Genomic DNA, 27,842 nt, shown 5'->3' with positions numbered 1-27,842 from the left:
GCAAAACATGTTTTTTTGAAGTTACATAGCAACATTAGTATGCGTTACTAAAATTTAGCAAGTATCATTAGCGTCAATAATAAAGCAATTTTTTATGGGTTTTCTTAAGAGGTATTTTTTCTCCATTAATGCAGCTTTTTAATACAAAACAAATTTTTTCATTTGAATTTCTACCTATTACCAAAATTGATTAGACATTATTGGCGTTAATAACAAGAAGGCAAGTTTTTGCCCTTTATGTATTCGAGTAAGTACATTTTCTCCATTAATTTGGCATTTTAATGCAATTTTCTTAAAAAATTTGATTTGTACCTATTACCCAAATCGGTTAATTGTAATTTTAGAGAATCGACAATAAAAGTTTTACAATCATTTTTGGCGAACTAACTAATGTCGGTACTTATTTCGAAGGCCGTAAAATTCAGCAAAATATTATTATAGATGCCAATAATGATTAATTGAATGTGGTACTAAATACTTCTGGTACTGCCTGTGGGGAGAGTAGATTTCGACAATGCCGACCTTCATCTATCAAAAGATACATCAAGATTGAATCGAATTATCATGTCTTATATACTAGTGAATTGATATTTAATAATTGTTGTTACGCCACAATACTTCCCCACCAGAATAAGGATAGAATTCGATGAACGTAACCACTAGTTGCCGTATTTGCAAAAGACTGGGAGAGCTGTATTAAGTTCACTAGATTTTGACCACTTGTGGTGAGAGCTATATTAAATTCACGAGTGTGTGTTGTTGCTTCTCTGCTATTAGCCCTCGAGTATGTGCAGGAAACCGTTGTGTGTAAATGAGACCGAGAAGCAACAGCGCGAGGAGGACGATGACGCAATCACAATTTCAAGTCAACTTTTCAATGTGGACCATCTATCGAAGTAGGCGTGTTCAAATCATAGTTGGCGTATCCGTCGAGGTAGGCGTGTTCAAATCACATCCACAGGCCACCAGAGTGGGGAAAGGGTCTTTCACCAATGTCAATTTTCATCTATCAAAAGGTACCCCAATATTGAACTGTGTTAACATGTCTTATATACTAGTAAATTGATATCTAATTCTTGTAGTGGTAGTTACGCTACACTGCCCTTATAAGTACTATGGTGATGAGAACCTATTATACAAAGGTGCATAACGTAGATAATGGAGTAATAGTTTTTAACCGCCCTCTGAAATGGTTGAGTACCCAGATATTACCATCCTACACATTCACAGATACCTTAATTTTTAATTATTTGTTATATATTCCGTCGCTGCTTCATACTAAATGTGATATTAAGAATTTACCATAATTTTTTCATGGCTTATTATATTACTTTAATTTTATTTTATTAGTTCATGTTGAATATCCATTATTTAAGTTTATAGAGACACGCTTTAAAATCGCAAGTATCAATAAAAGAACTACGTGATTTCTTATACCTTTTAAAGTATCAATTCGGTGGCACTATTCTCATATGTTGGGAAATTGTTAATGTTGGTTCAGCTTGGACAATCTAACATACGAAACTTAAGATAAATAATTCATATAAACGTGTGATAAAACTAATTTCCCATTGATTAGAGTCGCAAGCTATAATATCACTCATATTATAAAATACGTATTAAAAATACTCGCAAAACGCTAATCGGAGGGAGTTATAAACTAAACAGTTAAGACTGGCATATCTTTGAACGCATGTACACTAAATGTAGTGCAAATCAGTTGAGAATGACAGATTTTATCGGATATGTGCAGACATACATATAAACATACTGCTTTATTAATATAGATATAATTTCTGTATTCTTTCTAGAAGATGTTTCGAGACACGAGTTGCACTTTTGTTTCATTAAACAGTTATTTATAGAAAAGCTCCCACATAAATACATTCAATGGTGTCCCCAGAAAAAGTCTTGTATTTCATTCATGTTTATTTTGCTCCATTTCAGTTTATGAAAGTAAACTGAAATGGATTCAAATTAATTCTATTCAAATTAATTTCTAATTTTTTCACAAATATATCTGAAGACAAATTTTGGGCTTATGCTGCTTTTGCTCTTCCCCATATTTGACTTTGATTTTGCTGTATTGTTTTTATGCTACATCTTCAGACGGATTTTTAACTCACTATTATTTAAGAATTTGATTGGCTAAGCAATCTCTATGTTAACACATTCTATTTGTTTTAATCAATAATTTTAATGGTGCAGGTGACGCTCACGGCTATAGAACGTTGCCAGCTGCTGTGTTGGGGCCGCAAAGAGTTGCTGACAATCTTGGAAAACAACCAGTTCCTCAATTTTGTGATGTACAATTTAATTGGCAAAGATATCACGCACAAACTGTACTCGCTCAACGATCAACACCGGAAGGATACCGCTCCGGAGAAGCTGTCCATTGCTGACTCTCTCGATTTCTGGAGGAGTCCCATGGCCAGGTGTCACTCGGTGGACATGGTGCACACGAGCAAGAAAGGACAAGTCCGATCACTCTTCTGGAAGAAGCCCGAGAAAAAGAACAGGAGAATGAGCTCCCTTCTTGCTGATCATTTAGGTAATTCGTAGTGTCTTTTGCCTCCCACAGGGCGTTTCAAAAGTTCTGGAAAATTCAAATATCTCCAGACATGCATGTCACATCGAAAAAATAAAAATGGATACGTTTTTGCAAAAACTATACACTATGATACCGAACTTAATCCCTACTCCCTGCTAGTCACTCCAGTCTAGGGGGTGAGGAGAGATCGAATTTAGTATCAATAGAGAGATTTTAACAAGATTTCCAAAGCGAATGTTTTTAATTTTTTAGACAAATATTACCGAGATATCTTCATTTTAACTAACCATTTTCCTGTTGCAATGGCAACACCATTTGTGAACCAATATGCAAAAGTTTATCAGTCAAATTGAGGTATTTTTTCTGGAGAATATAAATCTTCAATAAAAAATGGCGAATTCCATACAATAATATGAAGTTGTTCCCTATTTAATCCCTTAGGGCGAGGTCAAATCTTTTTTATCGAAGGATAGCTTTTCGTAAAATATTAAAAATATATTATTTTTATTATTATCGAGATATTTCAACCATTTCGGGTCTTTTAGAACATTTTGCATAACAGCTCCTGTTTTTCTTCGTACGATTCTTATATATATTCCATCGTCATCGAACAATTACGCGTTGAGAATTTATTTAAAATTTAAATGTGTGGGAGCGCCACAGATAGATTGACGGAGGATATGAATTGAAACAAGGTCCTTCTTTAGGCCTGCAGCCGATTGCTCAAACCATCTTAGAAAAGAGTTAGTAAAAAGAACTATATACTTCTCATCAACTTTCAACAGTTGCCTAAAATTACCTTTGGTAAGTGTTAGTTAATGTGTAAATATTTTATATGTTATAATTTATATTTTATAACCGTCGTTGAACAGCCCAATTTTTGAGTTTGCGACTACTAATGTTCAACTCTGTAGCCTTGTAATTTTGAACCCAATCCAGAAGACAAGGGAACTCCTGTATCAAGTATTGAGAGAAATTTGCCTTCGTGGAGGACTTTTTTGATGTAGCTAACCCGCATTTGAATTACATGAAGCGGAGGATCACGAGAGCCCCCCACAGTTAGCCTGACAGCAAAGGGACTCTAACCCATGATACGTCTACCACTTAGAATATTTTACGTCAGCACGGTGGTCGGCACAAGCCGAATGCGGAGTATCGACCAGTCATTGCTGGATTTGAACCCGGTACACCTCATTGGAAGGCGAAGACAAATATTCATAGATTGAGTGGTTGCTTTCTTAAAGTTCCATTTTTGCTTTTACTAAAATAATGCTCATAGCTACCTCTCTTTCTGATAAGAGATATTTCTGCATTAAGAACAATTTAATAGTTTCTCAGAAAAATATTAATTTAAGGGAGCTGGATCTTTCTGTAGAGGGAAATGCAAACCCTACTTCAGTCAAGGTTGTAGACTTGGCACGAGTTAGCCCTAGAAAATTTTTGAAATTGGATAGTCACAGTATTTTTTCTTGTAATAAACTTCAGATGAACAATTTTTAAACTTTTTCTGTATTTCTCTGTAACGCGCTCTAAACTACAACCTGTAACAAGGCTTCTAAAACCGATAGGAGAGAGCGAGCACCAAAGTTTGAAAATTTCCCATACATCAGGAACTTTTAACCTGTAGTCGGTGTTTCGGCTTTGCTAGAGGAAACTAATTGAAATGGTCTTGGCATTCAGTAGGCTGTATAGTGTCTTTGAAGAAGAAAAAAAAATTCTTTAATGAACATATTTTACAGGAATAATATAACTTCATGTGAATGGAAAATGAGTTTCTTTACTGTAAATACGATTTCTATTTAGATACAAGAAGGACGGCGAGACTATTTTAAAGTCTATATCTTATTCATTTAACTTATCATCATACTTTTACCACTTTCATAATTATATATAAGTCAACGCAACTGCATATCTCATTATTCAATTGGTACGTAGTGGACCTAATCCTATACAGTTTTTCATTAATTTTAGCTTATGTTGCCCGCCATTGATTTAATAGGGCAACTAACACCTTTTGATCCTTAGGTATTTAAAGATTAAGGATCATGCCCCATATATGGTAGAAAATTGAACTTCGGTACAAGTTTAAGCTAGACTGAGAGTTTCTTATTTTTCTTAGAGCAATTCCTTCCCTACTATACCAATATCTGATACATTTTTCAGCAGATTTTGCAAGGATTTCTAATGTTAATTTTTTTTTCTAGGAGCAGAAAATAAAAAAAGAAATATATAAACTTAAACAAGCAAGATAAGAAAACTAATTTTTGAATGGTTCATTTTGATTATAAGCTAACTTTCAACTTAATTGTAAATTCTACAGAGTATATAGCGGATGATTGAATAATTTCAAAATTAAAAATCTCGGAAACAAAGGATGATAAAGGAATAAAAGAAACGGTACTTTGATTGTGAAAGCTACAAAATTTTTATGCGGAAATTTGAAATTCAGTTACAAAAGTTGTTATGAGATGGCACTGTACAAGCACAGAATTCTAGAACAGAACTCAAATGCCTTAACCCCTTCCTTTTCGCTCCCGTGAAAATGACGGGGTGAGTTTTCGCCCTCTATTTCTCGCTCCCGTGATATTGACGAGCTGGCGTGTTCAGTAGTAACGCGCCAATAAGAATAAAACTAATTCATTTCTTTTGCTCGGAAAAAATTTTATTTCTCATTTTACACGCCTGGTGGCAGTAACAGGATCTTTTTAAGGTAATTGTAGATAGTTAGTTTATTTTAAACTAGTTGCAGCACTAATCAAATACGTAATACAAATACAAAAGCCAAAAAAATAGACACTTTTATGATCGTTTTCTGGAAAATTAACCGATCGTTAAGGGGTTGAAACTGTAATCCAACTGTGATATTCTATTACCAGAAACATACGTTGTTCAATAAAATACTTGACTTAAATCTCCTAATTCTGTACGAGAAATTCCTTTCCCTCTTGAACGCTAATACTGATCGCTCTGGCCGTTTGTCGGCAACCGTTGTAACTAAATTCCAAAATTTCTGTAGAAAATTTTTACAGTCTTCGTACCATTTGTTTCATTCCCGAGATTTTTAATTTTAAAATCAGTCAGTCGTCCGCTGAACACCCTGTACGCCATATCTGATACTTCATTTTGAAACAAATACAAATTATTATTGATTTTTTTCCAGGAGACTCCCGGACATCGAATTTCTCCGATCCTGGTCCTCGTCAAAAAAGAAAAGGAGAAAAACAACAACCGCAACAACAACAACAACGAGATCCACCTTTTGCAACTCCAGTATAGTTAATGATTGTCCCGTCCATTTTGAAAGAATGCTCATGGTTTGAACAGTGAACAAATTTTAGGAAACTCTCACTCCTCATTAAGGAGAGAAAAAAAAACCAAACTTGTTATTTAAAAAACTCTAACAAATCAAACATTTAACGAAATAAAAGTATGTACATAAATATATCAGAAAAATATCATCTGAAGCACATTGAACTCATCCCGATATTTGAAATAATTCGACAACGTTTTTCTCGTCAAATTAGGAGTTCTACCATAATTAGTTTTGTATTAAAATGAATGGCGATGTAGAATGGTCTGCATCGCCATTCTACAAAATAACATTTGCTTAGTTAAAAACAATGCAATTAATCTCATTCTTTTCCTTTTTGGAAAGTACGTGTGTTTATTTGATTTTCGTTTTAAAAAAAAAGATTATTAAATTTGTGCATATAGAATACAAATACAAAATCTATGATAATAAAAAATAAATTTAAAATGTTTGACGAATTACATCAAATCTAATTCCAGAAGTTTTTTTGAAGTATTTCATTTATAACAATTCGAAGACAAATCAAAGGTGAATTCTAACAAAACTTATCGCAGGACTCGGGTTTTGTATGATGTTCAAATAATAATGTAAAGTAATATTGTTCAAATTGGCTGCTGGCGTTTTGACTTCAAAGGTTATTAATTTTGGCGCAAATTTTAAACAAAATTACGAATCATTTTTCGCTAGTTAGGCATATTAGAATACTACCGAAATTACATGGTTTGTGTCTAATCACGTGGTTGTGCTTGGCATGCATTAGGCTTGTTTTATTATCACGCTGAATCAATTTTCGATCAGATTTAATTGGATACATGCAAGCGACGTCACACGTGCGTGTCGAGCCTGATTGACTGCTGAATCATGTATAAACAAACACGATTCTCCCCACGCGTGACGTCGCTCGATGGTATGCAATTGAAAACAGACCATTTTTTAAAATTAATTAAGTCTCCCAAATGAGAACACTATATTTTATCTAAAAATAAAACTTTAAAATCAGTCATAAAAAAAAACGATTCGAAAAACACTTTTCTAATGAAAAGAAATTACATTATCAAAAATTAGCATTATCTTTCTTAATTTTGTTTTAAAGTTTAGCCACTTATTGTTAGATTATGTATAGGAAAATACACAAATCTATCAAATTGACTGAAAGCAAATTGTATATATGCATATTCGGAAAAGTATTGCTCCCAATTAGACTAATTAAAGGCTGCAATTGAACAATAACGACCAAAAATAGCAAATCAGAAGGTTCTTTAATAACTCAAGTGTTACTAGAGCTCGTTTAGGATGTTCAACAGCATCCACCATACTCTCTAGACCTCACCTGTATTTCGATCCTTGCAAAATGACCTGCATGCAAAAATCTTCTACGTTATGGTTGAAATAAAAACTCATGTTTGAAAGGGAAAGAATTTTCTAAAAGGACATGTTTTTCAAGTTGTTCGAATGATAAAGCAACATAGTGGAACAAAATGTCACTAATACAGTTTCAAATTTTTTTTTATTAAATGTACTTCAACTATATTTTAATTATGTATAGAATATTTCATTTTTCCTTCCAAATTCGGCGCGAACTTACCGGGCAACACAATATAGCATGTTACCAATTTTAAACTTAATATTTCCAATAAGATAAGATGTAACAAAGTTTTTAACAAGGAGAAATTATTTCATATTTTTTTGAGTTTTTAGAATACAAATGAGGAATTTAATTTATTCATCAATTTATAGTCATTTGGGGCTGTAGAAACAGATCTGCTTTTTTAATGGAAAGTAAAAATAATTTCAAAAATCACTATTAAAGGGACATTACGTAAAATCTCTGAAATGCGAACATGCTACATCACAATGATCTTATGCTTAGGCTGGAAACATCGAAATTTCCCTCGAGTATTTCTAAACATATTTTATACGCCTCTTCCTGTTAGAAAAGAAATTGGATAAAAAGATAGACTTTTGTATTACATATGAAAAAGCTCATTTCCTTTGTGATATTAAATTGAAGGTGTACCTCAGATCAATACACGGTAGGCTCAATTCCTTTTGTTTATTTTATTGATGACATAAAAATATTTTGGTCTCCCTAAATCCTTCTTTCCCAAAAAGGTTTAGACCACACGTGCGTTCCATGGTCTTCAAGCACACTAGAGATTTCTCTTTTGTTTGTTTGCTTCTCCCCCCCCCCCTCCCATTTGTTTTTTTATATTACGCTTAATACATTGTTTCATTTTGTTACTTTGATTCGATTCTTCCATCTAGAACTATGCATTTTTTTAGACGGGATGCAAGGTAAAATTTGAGAAAGCTCCCATTCTAAGAATGAAGCCTTAAAGTAACTCTCATATCGTCTGACGAACTTTTAGAATATTTTAGATCAGTGGTTCTCGATTATTTTTGGCTACGGAACCGAAATTATCGTCCTTCGTTTGGTGGATTTTATAATTGAAACTCATTAGCAGTCGTAAACATATTAACTAAAACACTACTAATCGTTTTGAAAATATTTCATGTGAGAACTTAAATTTTTTACTGTTTTCGTAGATAACACTCTTAACTTCGGTGTTATAGAGTAGGAATTTACGGGTCTAGAGCGGCATCTGGAATAGTTCTGAATTTGTTTTGGTAGAGCTGAAAATGAATAAAATAAGCTAAATTATGGTTTTCGGAGGAAAAAAAACTGTTATAAACATTGAGAATGGTTATGAGAGAAGAAAAATTTTCCTTTTTGTGGAATTGGTTATTTTCTTTAAAATGAAAGATTCGATGGGAAATACTAGTACATTTTTTTTAAATGCTTATCTTTTTCATATTTCTTTTCCATAAATATTGTTATCAAAACAGAAATGTTTCTTTAAATAGCAATTTTTTTCACTGGAATTTTACTTGAATAATTTAATCTAAAACAACGAAATATAAAACTAATGTTGAATTTTTGATTGAATAAAAATATAAATAGAGGTTTTACAAACTATTTTTGGGAACTTTACTTTTGTTTTTGGGAACAACTATTTTAGACTACTACATTGGGGGAACTTACTTGCCATACCCACCCAGCAAATCAAAAGATTACATTTCCATGACGGGGAACAAAGATAGATACACATTTAAAAATGAACATTTCTATTACCATAATTGGAGAAAAAAAATTTCCAGCTAAACTAATATCTTAGCATTTTGGCCTGTAGCTGTAGAAAATTAGAGAGTAACTAAAAAAAAAAAAAAAAAAAAAAAAAAAAAAAAAAAAAAAAATTCCTTAGTTTCTAAGGATTTTGTGGGAATGAGATTCTATTTTGATTGCAAGAAATAAAAAAACCAATTGAGTTGAGGTCAATAATAAGTATTCGTTAAAAAATATTTTTTTCTCTTAGTGTTTTATTTTGAACACTATTATCGCACTCATTTGAAGAGGCGTCATCATCTATTAATCATATCAAGATATCTAAAAAGAAAAATAAATTAACAATTACTTTGAACCCCTCATATCCGAATTGTAGCAGTATTGATTTTCTTAAAAATTTAATTTAAAAGGCATTTTATTAATTCTAAAATGATTCATCAGTTTCCGTATTAGTGTACTCAATTCAAAGAAAGTGAATTATTAAATTTTAACATGATTGAGTTAACATGATTAAATACGTTTCTTCAATAATAAATGATTAGATTTTATATATTCAGAGGTTTTTATAAGAAATTTAAGATGGTAATTCTGTTCTAAGAGCATTAAAAAAATATTTCTTAGTTTAAGAAGGACAATTCTGTTTCAGAGAAGTACAATGAAGTTACACAAAATTTCATTGGCTGTCTACTTGTGTTTATTGTGAATGTCTAGAACATTACATATCAATTATTTAAAACACTTTCTTTGGCATAACACAAGTTTCCTTTTTGAAAAGTAAATTTTTAATAAAAATTTGCTTTCTGAAAATATTTATTCCGTTTTTTTTTTTTTTTTCGTTTTTTTTTGTAAGGGAGATATTTGGCTGATAGGCACTTTATGTACGTCGTTCTAGAACGCTGCACAATGGGCTATTTTTAACGGTCTGTGAAATATCCCTGATGATGATCCGAAGACATGCCATCGCAATTTTGATCCTCTGCAGAGGGAATGGCTCCTCTGCTTTGGTAACCCGACTATCTGCGCGCGAAATCGAGCACTTTACGGTAGAACAGTTTAACGAGAACTTATACCGTGCACCGTCGATCCCTTCGAAGGCTGATCAAAGTGGTCACCCACCCGCTCACTGACCGCGGCCAGTGATGCTTGACCTCTGTTTCTACTGGGAACAGCATCTTTACGATCAGTCCACTAGGAGACAGATATTTGGTTGAAACTCTGATGTACTAAATCATTAAAAGTTATTAATATCTCATATATTCTGATTGGAAAAATATATTCCCAAGTAATTAATTTAATGCCACTTGACCAACTTTCATGGACATTGTATTTTTACCTTCTTTAAAAATATTTTCGAAATGTAAAATAAACAACTAAATGTTTAAATACGATTTCTTAAGGCTGATATACATTTCATATTAATACAGAAGTTTAACATAATTTAAAAAAATTTTAAATTTTAACTATCTGAAATACACTAAAAATAATAACTTTATTTTAATGCGCTATATTAAATACAAAACTTCATAATTTTAGTTGTTAAACTTAACATTTACAAAAAAAAAATGAAAAACTAAGCCATGATTTAATTATTATATAAGAAAAATAAATAATTTAAATTATTTTTATAATCATCCGCAGCTAATAGAGATTATCTTTCTAGGAGTACCTAACAATGATGAAACAATAAGTTAATCCTCATAAAATTAATTCTCTTAGGATTTAGTCCTGAACCAAATTAAAAGCAACCAACAGAATACTTTACCTTTGATTATAATAAGTAAACAAATTCATGAATAAAACAACTTATTTTGGAAACAGAACTAACTTTAGTTTGGAAATCAACTAAAATAATGATTAGGAAAAAAATGTAAGCGTTAAAAATATTAAAATCACGTACTTATGGTGATTATTTTAAGGCTTCATTCCACTTCAAAGACAGCTGCATTTTTAAAGGTCGTATAAAGGACATTGATAACGATATAATACGTCTGTAACAACTGTTCTTAATATCTATGAACAGAATCCTTGCAAGACTTAAATAAAGAAAAAATATGTCTATTCAGAATTGCAAATTAATTTAAATGTGAGGAAAAATTTTTTAAAATCAGTAATCATTTAGGCTGGGGATAGGAAAGCATAGATTAAAAATAACATGTAGTTTTGAGGAAACAACTGATTAGAGGTTAAGGCTGTTTTTCGAATGTTTTGTCGCCACATAAAATAACCCTTTTTTTGTGAAATATGACATTTTCTTAACTTCTGTTGTTCAGTTATTCATGATTGTTCGATCAAGTTTAAAGCCAGCGCACTCTATTCTAATTCTGAAAATGGCGCAAAACTTCACAAACCCCCCCCCCCCCTACAGTTTTGCGAAAAAGAATAACGTCGAAATAAATTCTTATTATAGAAGAATTTGTACAGCATTGAAAAATGCAGCATTATTTGGGCTCAAAAGAATTTGCGAAAATTGAGAATTATTCAATAATTTTGATAATAGTGGAAAAATCTCGTCAAATTCACGATTTTTTTAAAAATAAAATAATAACTTTTAAAATATTTAAGTTATTTGTCCGTTCTAAGGCTCAGATAATTCTTCACGGCAAGATGACATTTATAGTATAGAATTATAACTATGCCTCATGTCTGAGACAACTTTTGTAGCAATTTTTTTCTTTCCAAGAGCTTAGAAAAACACTGTTAATTACAAATTTGGGATCCCTCTTGTGTAATAACTCTTTTACTTACATATATATTAAGAGTGGTAAATACAGAACACCTTTATAAACATGTAATGACAAAAAAAAGTAATCACATCGAAGGCATATTTATTGCCTTGAAGGTTATTGAACAAACAATGTGGGGAAGGGGAAAAAAATCTTGCGTTTATTTTAATTTCTGATTGATCTTAAATTCTTTACACGAATTAAGAAAGCTATAGTCATACGTCATCAATATAAACGCATATATAGATACTTCATTATTTACTAAATCTCACAGTAGTACAGTAGATTAAATCATAGAGATAGTAGAAGAAGCAAACAATAATTAGATTTTTATTTTTCATTTTAAAATATAGTCTTATATAAATGCATTGATGTATAGCAAAAAAAAAAAAAAGATAGACAGATTTTATTTTATTTTTTTATCAAACATAATTTTTCCTACAGAAAATCAATACAGCTTTTTAGTAACAGTGAAAAAACTATTTAAATGGGTGTTATATTGACTTTGATTATAAAATTCTAAATTATATAAACATATTTTTAAATAATATATAAATTACAGGTAAAGATAATTCACAATTACTTAGCTTTCAGAAGGAAAACTCATGAACTGACCCTCATCAATTTTGACGAATTTTAGCATAATTATATAAAAAATAGAAATATTTCCCAGATACAGGGTCATTCATACAGGGTCATTCCAGCTATAGGGATGCCCTGATTCAGGGTGTCCTGTATTGAATTGGCGGTTTTCAAAAATGTATAACAGGAAAATAACTAAGGTTAAGAGAACCGTATACTCATCATACATTTTTCCACCCAATTTTGGTTCAAAATTTTTTCGACAGATGACGCTGCAGATAGTAAACGTTTAAACCAAAGAAAAACAATTGAAATATCGCAATCTGACATGTTGTGGTGTAATTATTAAATATTTTACTTAGGCTTATAAGTTTAATATACGTAGTATCATCTGTCCATAATTTTCCAAATTAAAGCTGGAAAGTTCTTATGAGTTCTAATCAGAATTGGGACACATATCAATAAACAAAAATTACACCAATTTTAAAAGTTTGACCAAAATTTTTCAAAATGAGCAGATAATTTAGACTAAGCAATTTTAGTTTTACTGTAATTTATTACTGAAAACAAAGGATCTGTTGTTAACATATTGATGTATTATGTCTATTGTAGGGCAATGTATTTAATAACACACACGCACTTGCATTCTAAATTACTATACTTCTAGTAAAATAATTAGGCCAAAAAAAAAAAATTAGGAAAAATAAACATAATAAATGAAGATTTTATTTTTGTAACAATATCACCTCAACTATAAATTTATATAATTATTTATAGTTTAATATATTAAAAAAAATGCTTATATTTATTCCTTTGTAAATAATATCAAAATGGCATAATTATAAAGAATTTCAAGAGCCCTTTTATACTCTTGACATTATTAAAATTAATAACTTTGGGTTTAAAAGTCATACAAAAAATGGATCATTTTAAAAATATAAATATCTCAAACAAGTAAAGTTTACAAAGCATTTATCAACTTAAAACTGTTTTTTTATAAATCCTTTTATTATAGTCTTGAATCATAAGCACATTTTTTATATTCTAGTTCCTCATCTTAATCGATTAGAAGTTTATGATTTTTCCTTTTTGAAATATCAATCAACTAACTTCACGATATTTTATTTTTATTTTTTGATATAAAAGCGCACAATAAGAATTTGAATCCAAGAAAATGAATTATAGAACAATTGAGCAAACTGATATACATAATTCATTGCGAATTCAGTCGTACATAATTCATACATGTGAGTTATAGTTTAACAGATTTAGAGACCACTTAATTCTATACGTACAATAATAATACATAATAATTATTTTTTATCTTACAGCCAGAAGTTGTATCATAAGTTATTATTATTTTTTATTATACAGCCATATGTTGTATCATATATTATTATTATTTTTTTTTATCTTACAGCCATATGTTGTATTACATATTATTTTTTTCATCTTACAGCCATATGTTGTATAGCCATAAGCATGTAACATCACATATATAGCTGGCAGCAAAATTTACTGACAGAGATAATTATTTTAAAAAATTCAGCCTAATTTAACATATATACATGTACAAAATTTGAAAATATAAGCTGTTTTAAAATTATACACAAAAAGTTTTTGCTGTTTATATTAATGAGGAAGCATTTCGAGGGCTTTTATTTCAAAGCCTGAAATCAATTTGCAGCTTCTACAACCCAGGGTCGTGATTCATAATTTTCTGCTATCAGCGATATGCATTAATTATTTGCTGGCAAATAAAAATTGAAACAGCACATAGACTTAGCAGTTCATAACATCCTAAAACAATCATAAAAATATTGGAATGATGGAACCTTTTTTGGTGACCAATTTTTTCCAGAAAATGACTTTTGCAAAATTGCAATGAGAGGAAAGAAGTTGTTCCACTTCAGTCAAGTTTCATAAACTTCTCTGAAAGATTTAAACTGTGCACCACTAAATATTTTGTCATACTAGAGAAAAGGATAGTTTTGTAGAGAAAAGAAATTACGAATAAATATTGTACAAAATATTTCAGAAATTGGATTCTTGTTAAAATAGTTCACTCACAGCTTTCAATGAAAACGAATATATTTAGACATGCAATGTATCTCAAACTAATGTATCAAACTCTTTTTCTTTTTAAAGAAAAAATGGCGATTGGCCATTTTACTTACAAAAAACTTTTCTATGCAAGTTTTTTTTAAATTTTTTATTTCCTTTCATATATACAAAACAATTGATGATAAGGATGATTTCTATTGCATTTAATATATTAATTTTAAAACTCATCTGAGTGTTGTTGTTTGTATAAAGATTTTTGTTACAGTTGCTTGAATGTGTTGTAAATAAATAAAAATGAATATATGCTTCAAAAGAAAAAAAATTGAGTTGGTTCATTTAATCCTCACTGCACGGCTGCCAAATCCTCGGCATTTTCAATATTTTATTTTTATATTTAGAGTGAGTATAAAACTTTTACTTTTTTATTTCATTCTTAGATAGAATAAATTTAATTAAAAATGATTTTATTGGGAGTACAAATTAGTTCGGTCCGTTTTTTTGTGGTCAAAAATGCATTTATTTCCGAACAAAACGAATAAACAGATTAATCTAAGTATCGTCCATCCATGGGTACTACTTTTTCCCACCTCTCAGGCAATTTTCGAAAAAATGTCTCGTCTTTTGAGGCGATCCAAGCTAGGAGCCAGTTTTCGATTTCTGCGAAAGAAGTGATCTGGTGACCTGCCAAATCATGCTGCATCCGTCGGAACAACCAGTAATCAGAAGGAGCAGTGCCCAGCGAATACAGCGGGTGCGGTAAAATATCCCAACTGAGCGTTTCCAAATAATTTTTTACGACTTTTGAGAGATCAGGCCGACCGTTATTATGCAGAATAACTTTGTCATGTCTATGCTCGTATTTCGGCAGTTTTTCTCATAATGTACGGCTCAAATGAATCAATTGTAGCCTATTCCGATCGCTCGTAATGGAATCCCCAGGTTGTAGCAGCTCATAGCATACAACACTATTCACCATTCTTAAAACGTCGAAACCAATCCCTACATGATTTATCAGTTGGAGCATTGTCAACATAAACTTCTACAAGCATTCGATGCGCTTCAGCTGCACTTTTCTTCCAATTAAAGCAGAAACATAAAACCTCCCGAAAATGGAGCTTCGTTACCACAAAATTTGACTTACTCAACTACGTATAAAACAGGGTTTTTTGCATGAAACTCAAAGCGATATAAACTGAATATTATTGACAGATATTTAACCTCTCTGAAACCAGCTGTCACTATATAACATACATAGCAGCAGAGCCACCTTTCAAAAACGGACCGAACTAATTTGTACTCCCAATAATTTACGCTACAAATGAGTAAATTAAACATTGTCTATTGTTACAAATATGTGTATAATTTCGTAAATATTTTTTTGTTATTAGATTAAATATCTCAGATGAACCCTAAATAAACAGTTTAATTAGAAAATTTGCATGGAACTTGCGTAATTCTAACATAATTAAGAGAGAAAATAACCCTTAATGCATTTCTTATAGAAAACTCAGTTTGGCAATAATTTTGCAGACTTGGCGATTATTTTGACGACCAGGCAACAATTTTGGCGGCAAAATAATACTTCAGGAAAATTCGAGTTTCGTAGCAATAGTACTACTATTTACGGTGTAAGATGAGAATTGTCTAGAATCGTGTCGAAAGTTCCGGGATTCCGTCGCAAAGCCTATATAAGTAGGAGTGTGCCTTGCAGAGCATAGTAGAAAATATTAGTCTGTTTATGACTGCAATAGTGTTCTGATACGCAAGTCTTTAGCGAACAGTCGGAGGTATACTAACCTGTTATTCATGCTGTAATTGAGTACTGGAAATTTCTGCATTTTCTAGAAATTTCCGATAACACAATTTTGGAGTCTTAAGGACTGCTTGATTCATCTGCAATTGCTACCAACCTCTGCAATCGGTAAAATATGCATGGTAATCATACGTTGGTATGATTAAGTCCCATCCAAATATAAAAATATACTTGCCTACCACGGATTTTGAATTAACATTTTACTATCACTTTGGGAAAGAGTAAATTGGAAGATATGTCAGAGTATGACACAACTAGCCATGCTTGTCTAGAATTTTGTTTTAGATGTAGCATATTTCAAAAGCAAAATATTACAAACTGGTTTGTTATGCAGCATAGCACCCAGGTAAAAATTTGGAAAAATTTCAACAGAAGGTTTTTTTTATTAAAAATTTATTTGTCAGTTAAAAATTAAAATAAAATACTTTAAATGAATTCAGCAGAATTTAGTATTTAAAAAAATAATATGTTTCTGAGCAAACAATAGAAAACTTTTTATAAAATATCAAAACAATGTTAGAATATTTAAACTTATAACAATTTAAATAAACTCCATACGATCATAGCATTTTAATGAGTTTTAAATTAAGCAGAATTTATACAATTTGCTTATATATTATTAAAAATGACACATTTTCAACAAATTGTTTTTTAGTTTTGATATTAAATAGATAATTTTACAAGTATCCAGAATTTTTACTCAGTATGATACATAGAATTATCTAATTATTTTTTTAAAAAATTTAAAAAAAAAGCTCTTTTAAACACTTTTAAAATGTGGCTTTACATTATATTGCATCTAGTTCTCAGATATAGAAATAGACTAATTTCAAAACTTTCATAGAAGGGTTTCAAAGAAAAATTGTCACACAATTTAGTATGCTTTAAAATAAAATTCAAAATGGAATAATTATAATAAAATATTTAATGACAAACACTACTACCAAAAATACATATCTATATAAAAAATAACAAAGATAAATAAATACATTTCCCAGTAAAATTTTAAATTTAGTCTACATGTGATTGTTTATTATTGTATGCTAATCGTCTTCGGTCGGGAACATTGGAAATATAAGCAGTTCCTTGGCTTTGATATTTCTTCTCAATAACCTACATAAAGAAAAAAAAAATATTCATTATGAATAATAAGGACTCCATGAGCCAATCACCAAAAAGAGTAACACAGGAAATTGGGGGAGAAAAAACTGATAATTAAAAACCATTTAGTGCATAAAAGAATAAATAGAAGAAAAAAAATGCTTTTGTGAATTCCTAAAGTATTTAAATAAGACAAGACAAAATATTGATGAAAAAACTTAATAAAATACACATTGCACTAGGGCATAAACTAAGTTTGCTGCATTCTAACACTTGGATAATTTCCAGTTTTTGCTTGAAAAGAAACAGCCGTCTGAAATGATTTTTTAAAAATGGTTAACATATATTTTTATACATGGGAAGCCTACCATTTAGAAAAAACTTACTTAAAAAATGCTTTTTCAAAATAGATTTTTTTTTTTTACATGATGAAGAGTTTTGTTACTATTCTTTTTCTAAAGTTAACATCATTGTTAAGATATTTGTCATAACAGAAAACCAACGTTGCTATAACCTCTTCAAAGAAAAATGTCTTCAGTGAAGACAGATACTGCTGAGCATCATTTTTTACTCCATCATTGCCCAAGTGTCTATCTCCAAAATCACACTTCCACTTAACAAGGGGTACTCTGAAGATGCAAGATCAGAGCTGTACAGCGATTGGTCGAACTCCTCGTGAGGAGAAGATTTATCTACAATGTCAACCTTTATCTATGAAAAGGTATCACAACATAGAATGGAATTATTATGTCTTATATACTAGTGAATAGGAATTTTATTTTTCTAGTGGTAGATACACTACATGCTGAAAACCTAATTACTGAATCAGGTTTTGAATGACTTCAGCAAAATGAAGCAATACAATACCTTTACTGAGCATTCCACACCTTTTCTTTTGACTCACACGCCACAGTCTTTGCAATGTCGTAGAGTATTGTACTGCCATATTATGCACTTCACAGTCAGAGGATCAATTGTTTTTAACATTTGACACGTAAACTTAATTCAGCTGCTATTGTGGTTTTAGAACAAAAATGAACTTACTTTCTCGATATGTATATGGAAACATTTTTTTAAAAGTATAAGCAGAAACTTACAGATACCAAAGTGTAAAAATTACAAACTAGACACCAGTAATTAGGAAATATTGTGATGCTTATACCGCAAGATAAAATATTTGGAGTTACACTCCTGTTCAGACGGTCATGAGATTGGCAGCTTAGTCCTTTCTCAGCTTTAAGAAGCTAAGTGGCTTTATAATACATTCCTCATAAATACCTCCATTGTTGCCATATAAAATTACTTCCTTACTTATATAATTTTTCTTATTAAAGCATTGCTGCTTTTACACTAACTTATTATTCTCAACAAACCAATTAAAAAGAACTGCTTGTTTTTAACAAAAAAGAATAAAAATAAAAAGGAAAGTAGACATTTGGTTTCAAGTTTCAATTTGGAAACTGCTTTGAAAATTGAGTTAAACAACAGTAATTTAACAAATGTAAATCTATGAAATTTATAATAAAAAAATAAAGTTTAGTTTTTATTTATATATTTTTGTTGCATAAAATCACAAGCTAAAAGAAAGCTGAAACAAAAAGGAGAAAGAACAAAAAGAAAGATAATTAGGAAAAGAAAAACGAAAAAAGGGAAGCAGCAATAAAAATATGTATCTGATTTATTAACTAAGCATGGAAATACAAACTATGTTTTTTTATATATATTTTTAATGGTTATATAATTTTGAGCTCTTCAAGTGTATAATAATTATATTAATTTTACTGTATAAGAATAGAAGAACTAATTTAAACTCAAACTATTTACAGTGATAAAAAATATGCTTTTCAAACACAAACTAACTCATTTAGATATAATAATAACTATCACAATGATTTAACACAAAAATATTATTACTTTATCAAAAAATCTGCTCAATTTAACTGCATTGCTGGAACCTGGAGCAAATGACCGTGCTTGACAGCAATCCTAAAATAAATAAAACATAAACAATAAGATATAAGCAATATTTAACGATCATATCAAAGATAAAGTAGCTTGAAATCAGCAAGAATTCAACAAGAGGAACCCTTCTGCTTAATGGGGGAAAAAAGATTTATCATTCTCTTACAACATAGATTTCATCTGCTCCACATTCATCCGCTATGGATGATGTGCGCTTTGTTCTGCCAGGAGGATAGACTTCCATAACAAGACTCTGTTTTGTTCCAATCACAAGAATAGGAATTTGATTATCCACAAATTGCTCAGAATCAAAACCATACCTGAAACCAAAATACTACTTTTTACAATCTATTTTTAAAAATACTATTTTTAATCAATTATACTCAATGAATTATAGTGTGGCTTTCAGGAGAACTCCTCCAGACATCCGTCCTGGCGGGTGCTATGGTCACGAGATAAATACACTTTGAATAGGGTTGAATAGTTTCGTCTTAATTGCGGCATAGTTTGGCGTGAGAAAACCAATGGACCCCTTCGTTCCTCCATTTTATCCCCATTAGAGATGTGGTTTCACTTGTTACCATAGTAGCAGACAGCCCTAGACTTTTAATCTGGAGGAGTTCTCCAAAACTGCACTACATCTATAACTTTACTTGATTATTAAGGCCAGGTTTTTGATGTAATATGCATTTTTTGCACTTCAGGATATTTTTTTTCTGTCATTTCAGAACATTTTTTTAAGTTTTTGAATTATTCTTGTAATTATTTTTCAGAATTTCTTTAATTTGGGGTCATTTTGGGACCTTGAGAGGTTTTTGTGGTTGTCCTCACCATGTAAAGCAAATACGGATTAGTTCCATCAAAAAGTCCTCCAGGATGGCAAATTTCTCTCAATGCTTGATCCAGGAGTTCCCCTGTCTTCTGGATTGGGTTCAAAATTGCAAGGTTACGGAATTGAACAATAGCAGTTGTACCCCTCCCCCTCAAAAAAACATTTTTTTTTGGGTCGGCTGCTCAATGACGGTTATAAAATAAATAAAAAAATCATTTGTTCTCTACAAGGCTCAAGCAAACTTTTTTCCAGTTCCTTCTTTTTTACTTTTTCTTTCCCTTTTTATTAAAAAAAAAGAGAGAGAAACTTGCTCGAAAATATTCTTTCATTCTTTTTATTCTATTTTATAATCCTTTTGTCTGTTAGAGGAGATTTCCTCTTTTTCGTCAAAATCAGGAGAGTGGTGGGATAGGCAAAATCACAGGAACTGTGCTTAAAGGAAGTATGGGAACTTAAATTGTAAAATTTGCGAGTAAAGTTTTTCCAGCAAACTTCAACGTTTGAATCTTGGAATAACTCATTCATTTAAAAACACTACACTAAACACCTGTTTGGGTAATAATCTTTTTTCTTGATTCCAGTGACCTGAAGATTCTTCTAAACAAAAATAAATGTTCCAGAAACTCTGAATTTATTTCTGCAGCCTTGAACAGTGATGACTGAAACATATTACAAATGGGTTTAATAAAGCAGTCTTCTCAGAATCCAAAGAGAATATTAGCACTTTTGAATAAAATTGCATGGCTAAAAAAATCGATAAAGTGTATATTTAGACTGCAACGCAACATCCATTACTTCTCTTACTACTCCTGATGATAGCGGTGAAAACACTGAAGATGAATAAGAAATATTAGAAAATATACCCACAACTAATCAAGAGATTTTTAAAGCATTAAAACTCGTGAAACAATGTGAAACATGTGAATGTAAATCAAAGAGCAAATTTGAAAACAATAGCAAGAGCTGAGAGGGATATTGCTGAAATTGTATCTAAAAACAAATAACACACATTTATCTAAAAACAAATAACACACATTTAAAACAAAGAACGCACATTTATCTAAAAACAAAGAACACACATTAAAGATTACACATTTTTTCTAATAGTTCATCTCGATAATGTAAATTTTTGAAAAGTATACTTAGATTTTTTCACCCATATCTCCGTCATCGTCCCGCTTCATGTGTTTTTTAACGCTTGTTCAATGAAACTATAAAATTGAGATTAAAATGTATAATTTTTATCAACTTAAATTACAAATTGCCAATTTTGATAAATATGGACATCCTACAATATAATAATGCAATTTTCAAATGACACAACAATACACAAAACATTGGGTAGTCATTTAGCAAAATCTATTGCAATTTCTATAGATGTGATTAAGGAATCATACTTCATACTTCATATTCCAATTATACAGTTAGCATTTAATTCATTTAAAAATCACATATTAAGAATAGGACCACGTCATTAAAATTAAATATAGCTAATGAAATGTTTTTCAAAAAGTTGAAGTTTTATTTTTGTGGTTAGTGAATAATGCGTACGAAAAAAATAAAGAAATAAATAAAATTAAAAAAATAAAAATATTTAAAAAAAATTGCTTGCTCAGTAATGTTTGTAATGTTGTAATTGCTTGCTCAGTAATGTTGTCTCAGTAAAGTTTGCTCCAATAAAGCAAACTTGACTACCAAACAAGATATGTACAGATGAATAACACAAGTTTCAAAACAAAAGGTTGAAACACCAATTTACAAAGAGGATGAAAATATCAACTTACCAGCCATTGTTTTTCTTTGCTCCAGAACCATCCTTGGATAAAACTTCAGCTAACCATTTTCGTAAGTTCTGTTTAGATTTTCTATTAGTCAGATCATGAACTAGTACTATACCTACATTTTATAAATCCAGTTGTTGAAAAACATTAACAAACCAAAAAGTGGGTAAGAATTTTTAATCTTATAAAATAAAGCATAGTAATAAATAACATTTTTAAAAATATACCACAAAGCAATGTACAACCATTGCAGAAATTGAAGATATTATTTACATATTTACATTTTAGAAAAATTGAGAAACGTTTCAGGCACTTCTAATATTTAATAATGTATTTTGCTCCACCTCAAAGTTTCAGATTATAATAATAGAAAAAAAATATGACATTTACCTTTTCTCAGGTGAAAAACTTAGTCGTCAATAATTTACTCTTTTTTTTTCTCCATAAATGTCTATTTTAACCATTATAAAAAATGCATTTCAACTTTAAAAGAAACAAAATTAAATTTTTAGTAAAGTGTTTGCTTTAAAGTTTACTGTTGCTGTTGAAGTAAATCAGCTATATATTCTTTTTAGAAATAAACTTCATTGCAAATTGTTTATTTAAATAAAACAATTGTTTAAAAAAAAAACTTTCAGCGATAGACATAACATTTAGTTCACTTCTATGGAATTACAGATTAATTGTTGAATTCTTATGGCTACACTAATACTCAAGGGAAAATTTAGTATATATATATATATATATATATATATATATATATATATATATATATATATATATATATATATATATATATATATATATATATATATATATATAATAATAATAATAATAATTAATAATAATAATAAATCTAAATAATAATTACCATAGAGCAACAATGGTGACAGCTTTGTTACATAGAAATATCAAAGCTAAGAATTTTTCCCACAGTTAAAATTTTAGACGGTTAGTGGTTATTTACCTTCTTTTAAACTGAATGTTATCAAAGCATTTTTAGACTATTCTTTTAACTTTGTAAGATGTAATAGATTTAAACTCTTTCTGCTACAGGAAATTTTGGATACAAATTTTAGCCAGACAGATATCTTTGATCATAAACCAAGTGATGAGATACTTCAGTTTTCTATGTATAAAGAGCTAAAATGGGTTGTGGTTAATATTAAAAATTTCTAATGATTTGTAATACTCTTAAAATAAGTGGTCCCAGAACAGGCACTCTTCAGACATTTCAATTGGAGAAGCTAGGAACCAATAGGAGCCATAGAGGAAAGAAAAAAAAGGGAAAATTCATGTTTATGACATGCTTAGAAGCATTTATTATTATTATTTTTTAATATTCTTTTCGTAAATCAGAATATTTTCAGAGGGTACAATAAATTCATCAATCATATTTTTCTTATTTGAATTTTTTTTCCCACTCTTTCAGTGAAATGCTAGTCTACTTGTGTGCTTTATTTTTGAGTTAAAATATGCAGTCTTTGCATTTATCTGCACACAAGTTATCTATTGAAAATAAGATACTCAGAAATAGATAATTATTTAAATAAGTTTTTCATATTTGATAAATTATTTTAAATTTTATTTTATGTTATGTATATTTACATTTAAAATAACCAGCACTATTATCAATTGCTCTGTTAGTTTCCTATTTTTTAAAGTATAGCATTGTTTTGTCCAAATTAGCCTAATACTTTTAAACAGTAATTAAATATTTATGATATTGTGCCCTCATGATACATTGATTTTTCTCGCCTAGGGAGGTCAGAAGAAAGTTGGGCCGGCCCTAGATAAGAAAGGGTTAAAATATTGATTATGAATTGGATTATTATGTTTTTAGGGAAAGAAATCTTCACAAATGGTCCCCATGGAAGCAAAATTCTTTGGTCTTCTAATTATTTCCTCCCTTGTCAAAGCTAAAAGTAAAATGTAAACCATATGATGTTAAAAAAAAAAATTCATAGTGTTATAGAGTCTTAAAAATATCTAGCTAACATAAGTGTGAATTAAAAAAACAAAAAACAATGATCAAAACAACGAAATGAAAAACGAAATCAACAATGAGATCAAGAAAAAAATAAAAGAGCAAGACAACTTTTGGAATAAGTTGATTTCTTGTTTAGTTATATTTTTGCTGAGAACAGTTTTTGTTTATATTTAAGGTTTATAGTAACCCATTACGGGTTTTTCAATTTATTTTTGCAAGTTAGTTTTCTGAAAATATTTCAACTGGAAAATATTAAATTTCAGTGAGTAGTCGAATTAGAAATATGTAGAATCAAAAATAAATAAATTTTTTAATAACAAAAATCACAAATGCTGAACAATAAATTTCCGATTTACATCAAAATACTGACAGTAAATGTCTCACCAGAATCTGCAACAACTAATATTTTAACTTTTTCAATAGTAGCCATAGAGGTGTTTCTTTATTTAATTACTTGCTGGCAGATAAATAATAATAATTAGACAGAAAAATATGATTTGTAACGGATTGTTTAACGGATTATTATAAGCTTATACTAACCTGTAACGGGCATTTCAATTTATTTTTGCTTAGTTGATGTGTGGTTGATGTCAAATAAATGTGCTTTTATATAATAAATAAATAAATAAATAAAAGATTGAAAAAATAAAAACTGCTTTTTTCAGTAAAGCCTGATTTGTTACAGCAAAGAATGTTTGATAATACATTAGAAATGCAATGAATAGAATTATTTATACCATTGAAGGAATTGTAGAAAACAGCTCTACTATTTCTATGACTACTGGAGCCTCCTATATCCCACATTTCTACAAAATATGTCTTTTGGAAGGGAGTTCCTTCTTTGTATTCATGAAGCTGAAAAATGAAACTATTTCATTCTCTCCAATTGAAAAGTGTTTTAACAAATACAGTAAAAATTATGCAATCCAAACTTAGAAGATAAAGTTGATTCTTTAAGCTCATATATTTAATGTTAAAATAACAGTAAAAAAAAGAAGTGTAATAACATTTCTGACGTTTACTTCAATAATAGGCTGACAATAAGGGATATGTGGTCTACAAAAACTACATTCTTTTGAAGTGTGCCCCAGGTTTGCTAAAAATAGCATAAGAATTTTTCTTTCGAAATACAATTTAGCTGGTGGTCCCCTACACATATTTACTTTGTAAAACTAAAGGGTCAACATGAAAAAATGCAATATTTATTCTCAACTCTTTTATGTTAATAAAAAAATGCTCTATTTACTTATGACTAAACATTAAATATAGATGAAAATAAGAATTGTAAGAAGGTAATAAAGTGAAATATTTGTCAACTTTTTGACCTTTTAACAGTTTAGAAAAAAAATATTAAAAAACAAATTTTTTTTCACAAAAAAAAATGCAATAATTGAAGGCAAATAATTTTTAACTCATTATCAACATTTTCTACGAACATTTTAACAACAACTTGGATAATTATCGAAATACCAGATTTCTCATAACAAGCTGTACTTATCATTCTAACCTTTCAAAGTATTATCATTTATTTATTGTATAGCAAAACAAACAAAATAATCTTGATTTAAAAAACATACAAATAATAATTAGTAGATCCAAATAAACACAGGTTACAATGTTCATACTTTACAAATTTTGTGATCGAGTTATACTCATTTACACTAATTACATGTATTATCGACCAAGTAACATTTGCTAAGTTTGTTATCCTAGGAAATATCTAATACTAACATATTTTTTTAAATTTTTATACATAATTGAAAGGCAAATTACCTTACTTTATAGTCAGCAAAACAAACAAAATAATCTTCAATGGAAAAAAAAACACACAAACACAAATAATAATTAGTGTACCCAAAATAGCACAGGTTACAATGTTCATCCCTTGCAATCTCTGTGATGAGTCTAGTATCATCTTTTACATTACCAAGAAACAATTAGTAAGTTTGTTTATCCTAGAAAATTACTAATAAAATAACATTTTTTAAAAAATTTATGTAATTGTTTGTTAAAGTGCAAAAATTTCACAAGCGTAAAAATTTTGCTGACAGCTAAATAAACAATAACAATAAAAAATTTTCCTAAATGTCATTTATTTGAAGTTGCAATTTTTTTAAACAATAAAATGGTAGATAACAATAAAAATAAGTGTTAATTTTTAAGAAAAATAAGTAAATTAACGAAATAACAATATTAATACAATGTAATAAGTAAAAGGGTTAATACAATATATGTTAATAGAAAGTATATGTGTTAGTTTAGAAACATAATTCAAATGAGGATTAAAAATTGTCATTTAGACATACTTTCACTTCCACTGAGCAACCAATTGTCCATGAAGGATTAGTTATTGATTCAGAATGAGCTATTAAATGTACCAAAGATGATTTACCAACTCCTGAAAGGTAAAATAATTTCTTTATGTTATTAATTACTTAAAATTATTAATATTTCATTTAAAATTAGTATAATTTTACAGGATTTTCAAATGGTATACAAAATATAAAAACATAAATTTACAAAAAAAGTAGTAAAATACATATTTAAATAATGTTAAAGCAACAAGTAAAAAACTAAGTAATAAATTTCCTTTTTACAAGATTAGTTAATTAATTTAATTTGCCCAAACTGTATTCATTTTAGAAAAATTCTCAAAATATACAAAATTTTATACTGTTCATTTTTTAATAAAAATAGGGAAGTAGTAAGTATTAAAAAAAAGGTTTCTTTTCACAAGCACTAATCTGTTAATTAAAAAAAAAAAACGAAATTACTAAATTTTGCACTCTTGAAAATTGATTCAGGAAAATTATAATGATACAAAAAGGAAAACTAGTTAACGATGTCACTTAGCTGATTGAGAATTTGTGTGTCACAAAAACACATTTTTTAAATGTTATCTTTATTACTCAATGAAAAAGACATGTGTTAAGATTTTACTACCTGCCCCTCCCATGTTAATCAATGGCAAACTATATGAATGCCAATTTATTAACTACTTTAAAAATTGGGTTTAAAATGACACCCCCAAAAAATTAGTTTTAACCTGTAGCACACTTTTAAGTAGCACATTTGTCAGTGCCAAAAAGTTGCCAGATCTTGTGCATTGCATTTTGGCAGGATAAATGTGGAACCAAATTGGGCAGAGAAACTTACATATTGTTATTTTAAAATATGAGGCATTGTCCACAATGCTGAATTGAATAAGGTCAAGCATGTGGCTATAGAACAAATGTTTCAGAAGTTACAAAGGTTTTTGTGCTTAAAAAGTATTATACTCGTATAAAAGAACTACATTTACTCATCTAACCAATGTCTAGATACCATTTTTCCAGTTCCCATGTATTTTTCAGTTTAAATTTCAAGTCATTATTACATTGGGGGGGGGAATTTACAACCAAATTGATAATTTGAGACTAACTTTATATTCTGTGCAATTTATGAAAGTTTGTTAAAATGTAAAAGTAGCCTGGGTTAATATTATTTCCAAGTTAGTTTTCTGAAAATATTTCAACTGGAAAATATTAAATTTCAGTGAGTAGTCGAATTAGAAAGGGGATATTAGAAATATTTAGGATCAAAAATAAATAAATTTTTTAATAACAAAAATCACAAATGCTGAACAATAAATTTCCGATTTACATCAAAATACTGACAGTAAATGTCTCACCAGAATCTCCAACAACTAATATTTTAACTTTTTCAATAGTAGCCATAGAGGTGTTTCTTTATTTAATTACTTGCTGGCAGATAAATAATAATAATTAGACAGAAAAATATGATTTGTAACGGATTGTTTAAATCAACAAAGTGAATTAACAGAAGAAATCAGCTGTTCAGAATATAAACACTAGAAATCAATTCGAAGAGAATTGATTGTTAGACTATTTCAGCTGCCATTTTTTGCTCCAAAAAATTCCTTATTTCGAAAAAAAATAATTTTGAGAGTTGAACTTGCTACATATAAAAAGTATGGTATTGACCAGAAGGACATTACACATTTGCATAC

At 29.5% G+C, this 27,842-nt stretch overlaps 2 protein-coding genes across 4 annotated transcripts in view; one reads left to right on the top strand and one right to left on the bottom strand.

The window, feature by feature from the left end:
• LOC107436256 (popeye domain-containing protein 1) overlaps positions 1–14,542 on the top strand; it is a 79,058-nt gene extending 64,516 nt beyond the window's left edge. For all 3 annotated transcript variants that reach the window (XM_043043888.3, XM_016047895.4, XM_016047894.4), the window contains exons 4-5: positions 2,209–2,551; positions 5,712–14,542. In XM_043043888.3, coding sequence (XP_042899822.1) covers positions 2,209–2,551; positions 5,712–5,827 — 459 coding nt within the window. In that variant the 3' untranslated portion in view covers positions 5,828–14,542. The remainder of the gene's footprint in view (positions 1–2,208; positions 2,552–5,711) is intronic.
• Positions 14,543–17,071: 2,529 nt separating this feature from the next.
• Positions 17,072–27,731, bottom strand: LOC107436258 (rab-like protein 3). The gene is made up of 7 exons (XM_016047897.5): positions 27,504–27,731; positions 26,140–26,231; positions 24,571–24,688; positions 21,847–21,958; positions 19,397–19,550; positions 19,183–19,254; positions 17,072–17,280 (listed from the first exon to the last, which is right to left on the bottom strand). Exons 1-7 carry the CDS (start codon positions 27,547–27,549, stop codon positions 17,179–17,181), a joined length of 696 nt encoding a protein of 231 aa, XP_015903383.2. The 5' UTR covers positions 27,550–27,731; the 3' UTR covers positions 17,072–17,178.
• Between the last annotated feature and the right edge of the window lie 111 nt (positions 27,732–27,842).

This window comes from Parasteatoda tepidariorum, chromosome 2 (genome assembly GCF_982258835.1).
Source record: "Parasteatoda tepidariorum strain Cologne lab strain chromosome 2, Ptep-v5.0, whole genome shotgun sequence".
Classification (NCBI taxonomy): domain Eukaryota; kingdom Metazoa; phylum Arthropoda; class Arachnida; order Araneae; family Theridiidae; genus Parasteatoda; species Parasteatoda tepidariorum.
Note: the sequence above shows the minus strand (reverse complement) of the source record. Positions and strands in the feature narration are given on the sequence as shown.

Bases quoted from the DNA above. Each gene is read 5' to 3' on its own strand.
- LOC107436258 (XM_016047897.5), bottom strand. From the start codon at position 27,549: ATGGCTACTATTGAAAAAGTTAAAATATTAGTTGTTGGAGATTCTG. The intron at 26,232-27,503 runs GTGAGACATTTA...TTTACCTTTCAG, and splicing joins ATTAGTTGTTGGAGATTCTG to GAGTTGGTAAATCATCTTTG. The intron at 19,255-19,396 runs GTAAGAGAATGA...TATTTATTTTAG, and splicing joins GAGCAGATGAAATCTATGTT to GATTGCTGTCAAGCACGGTC.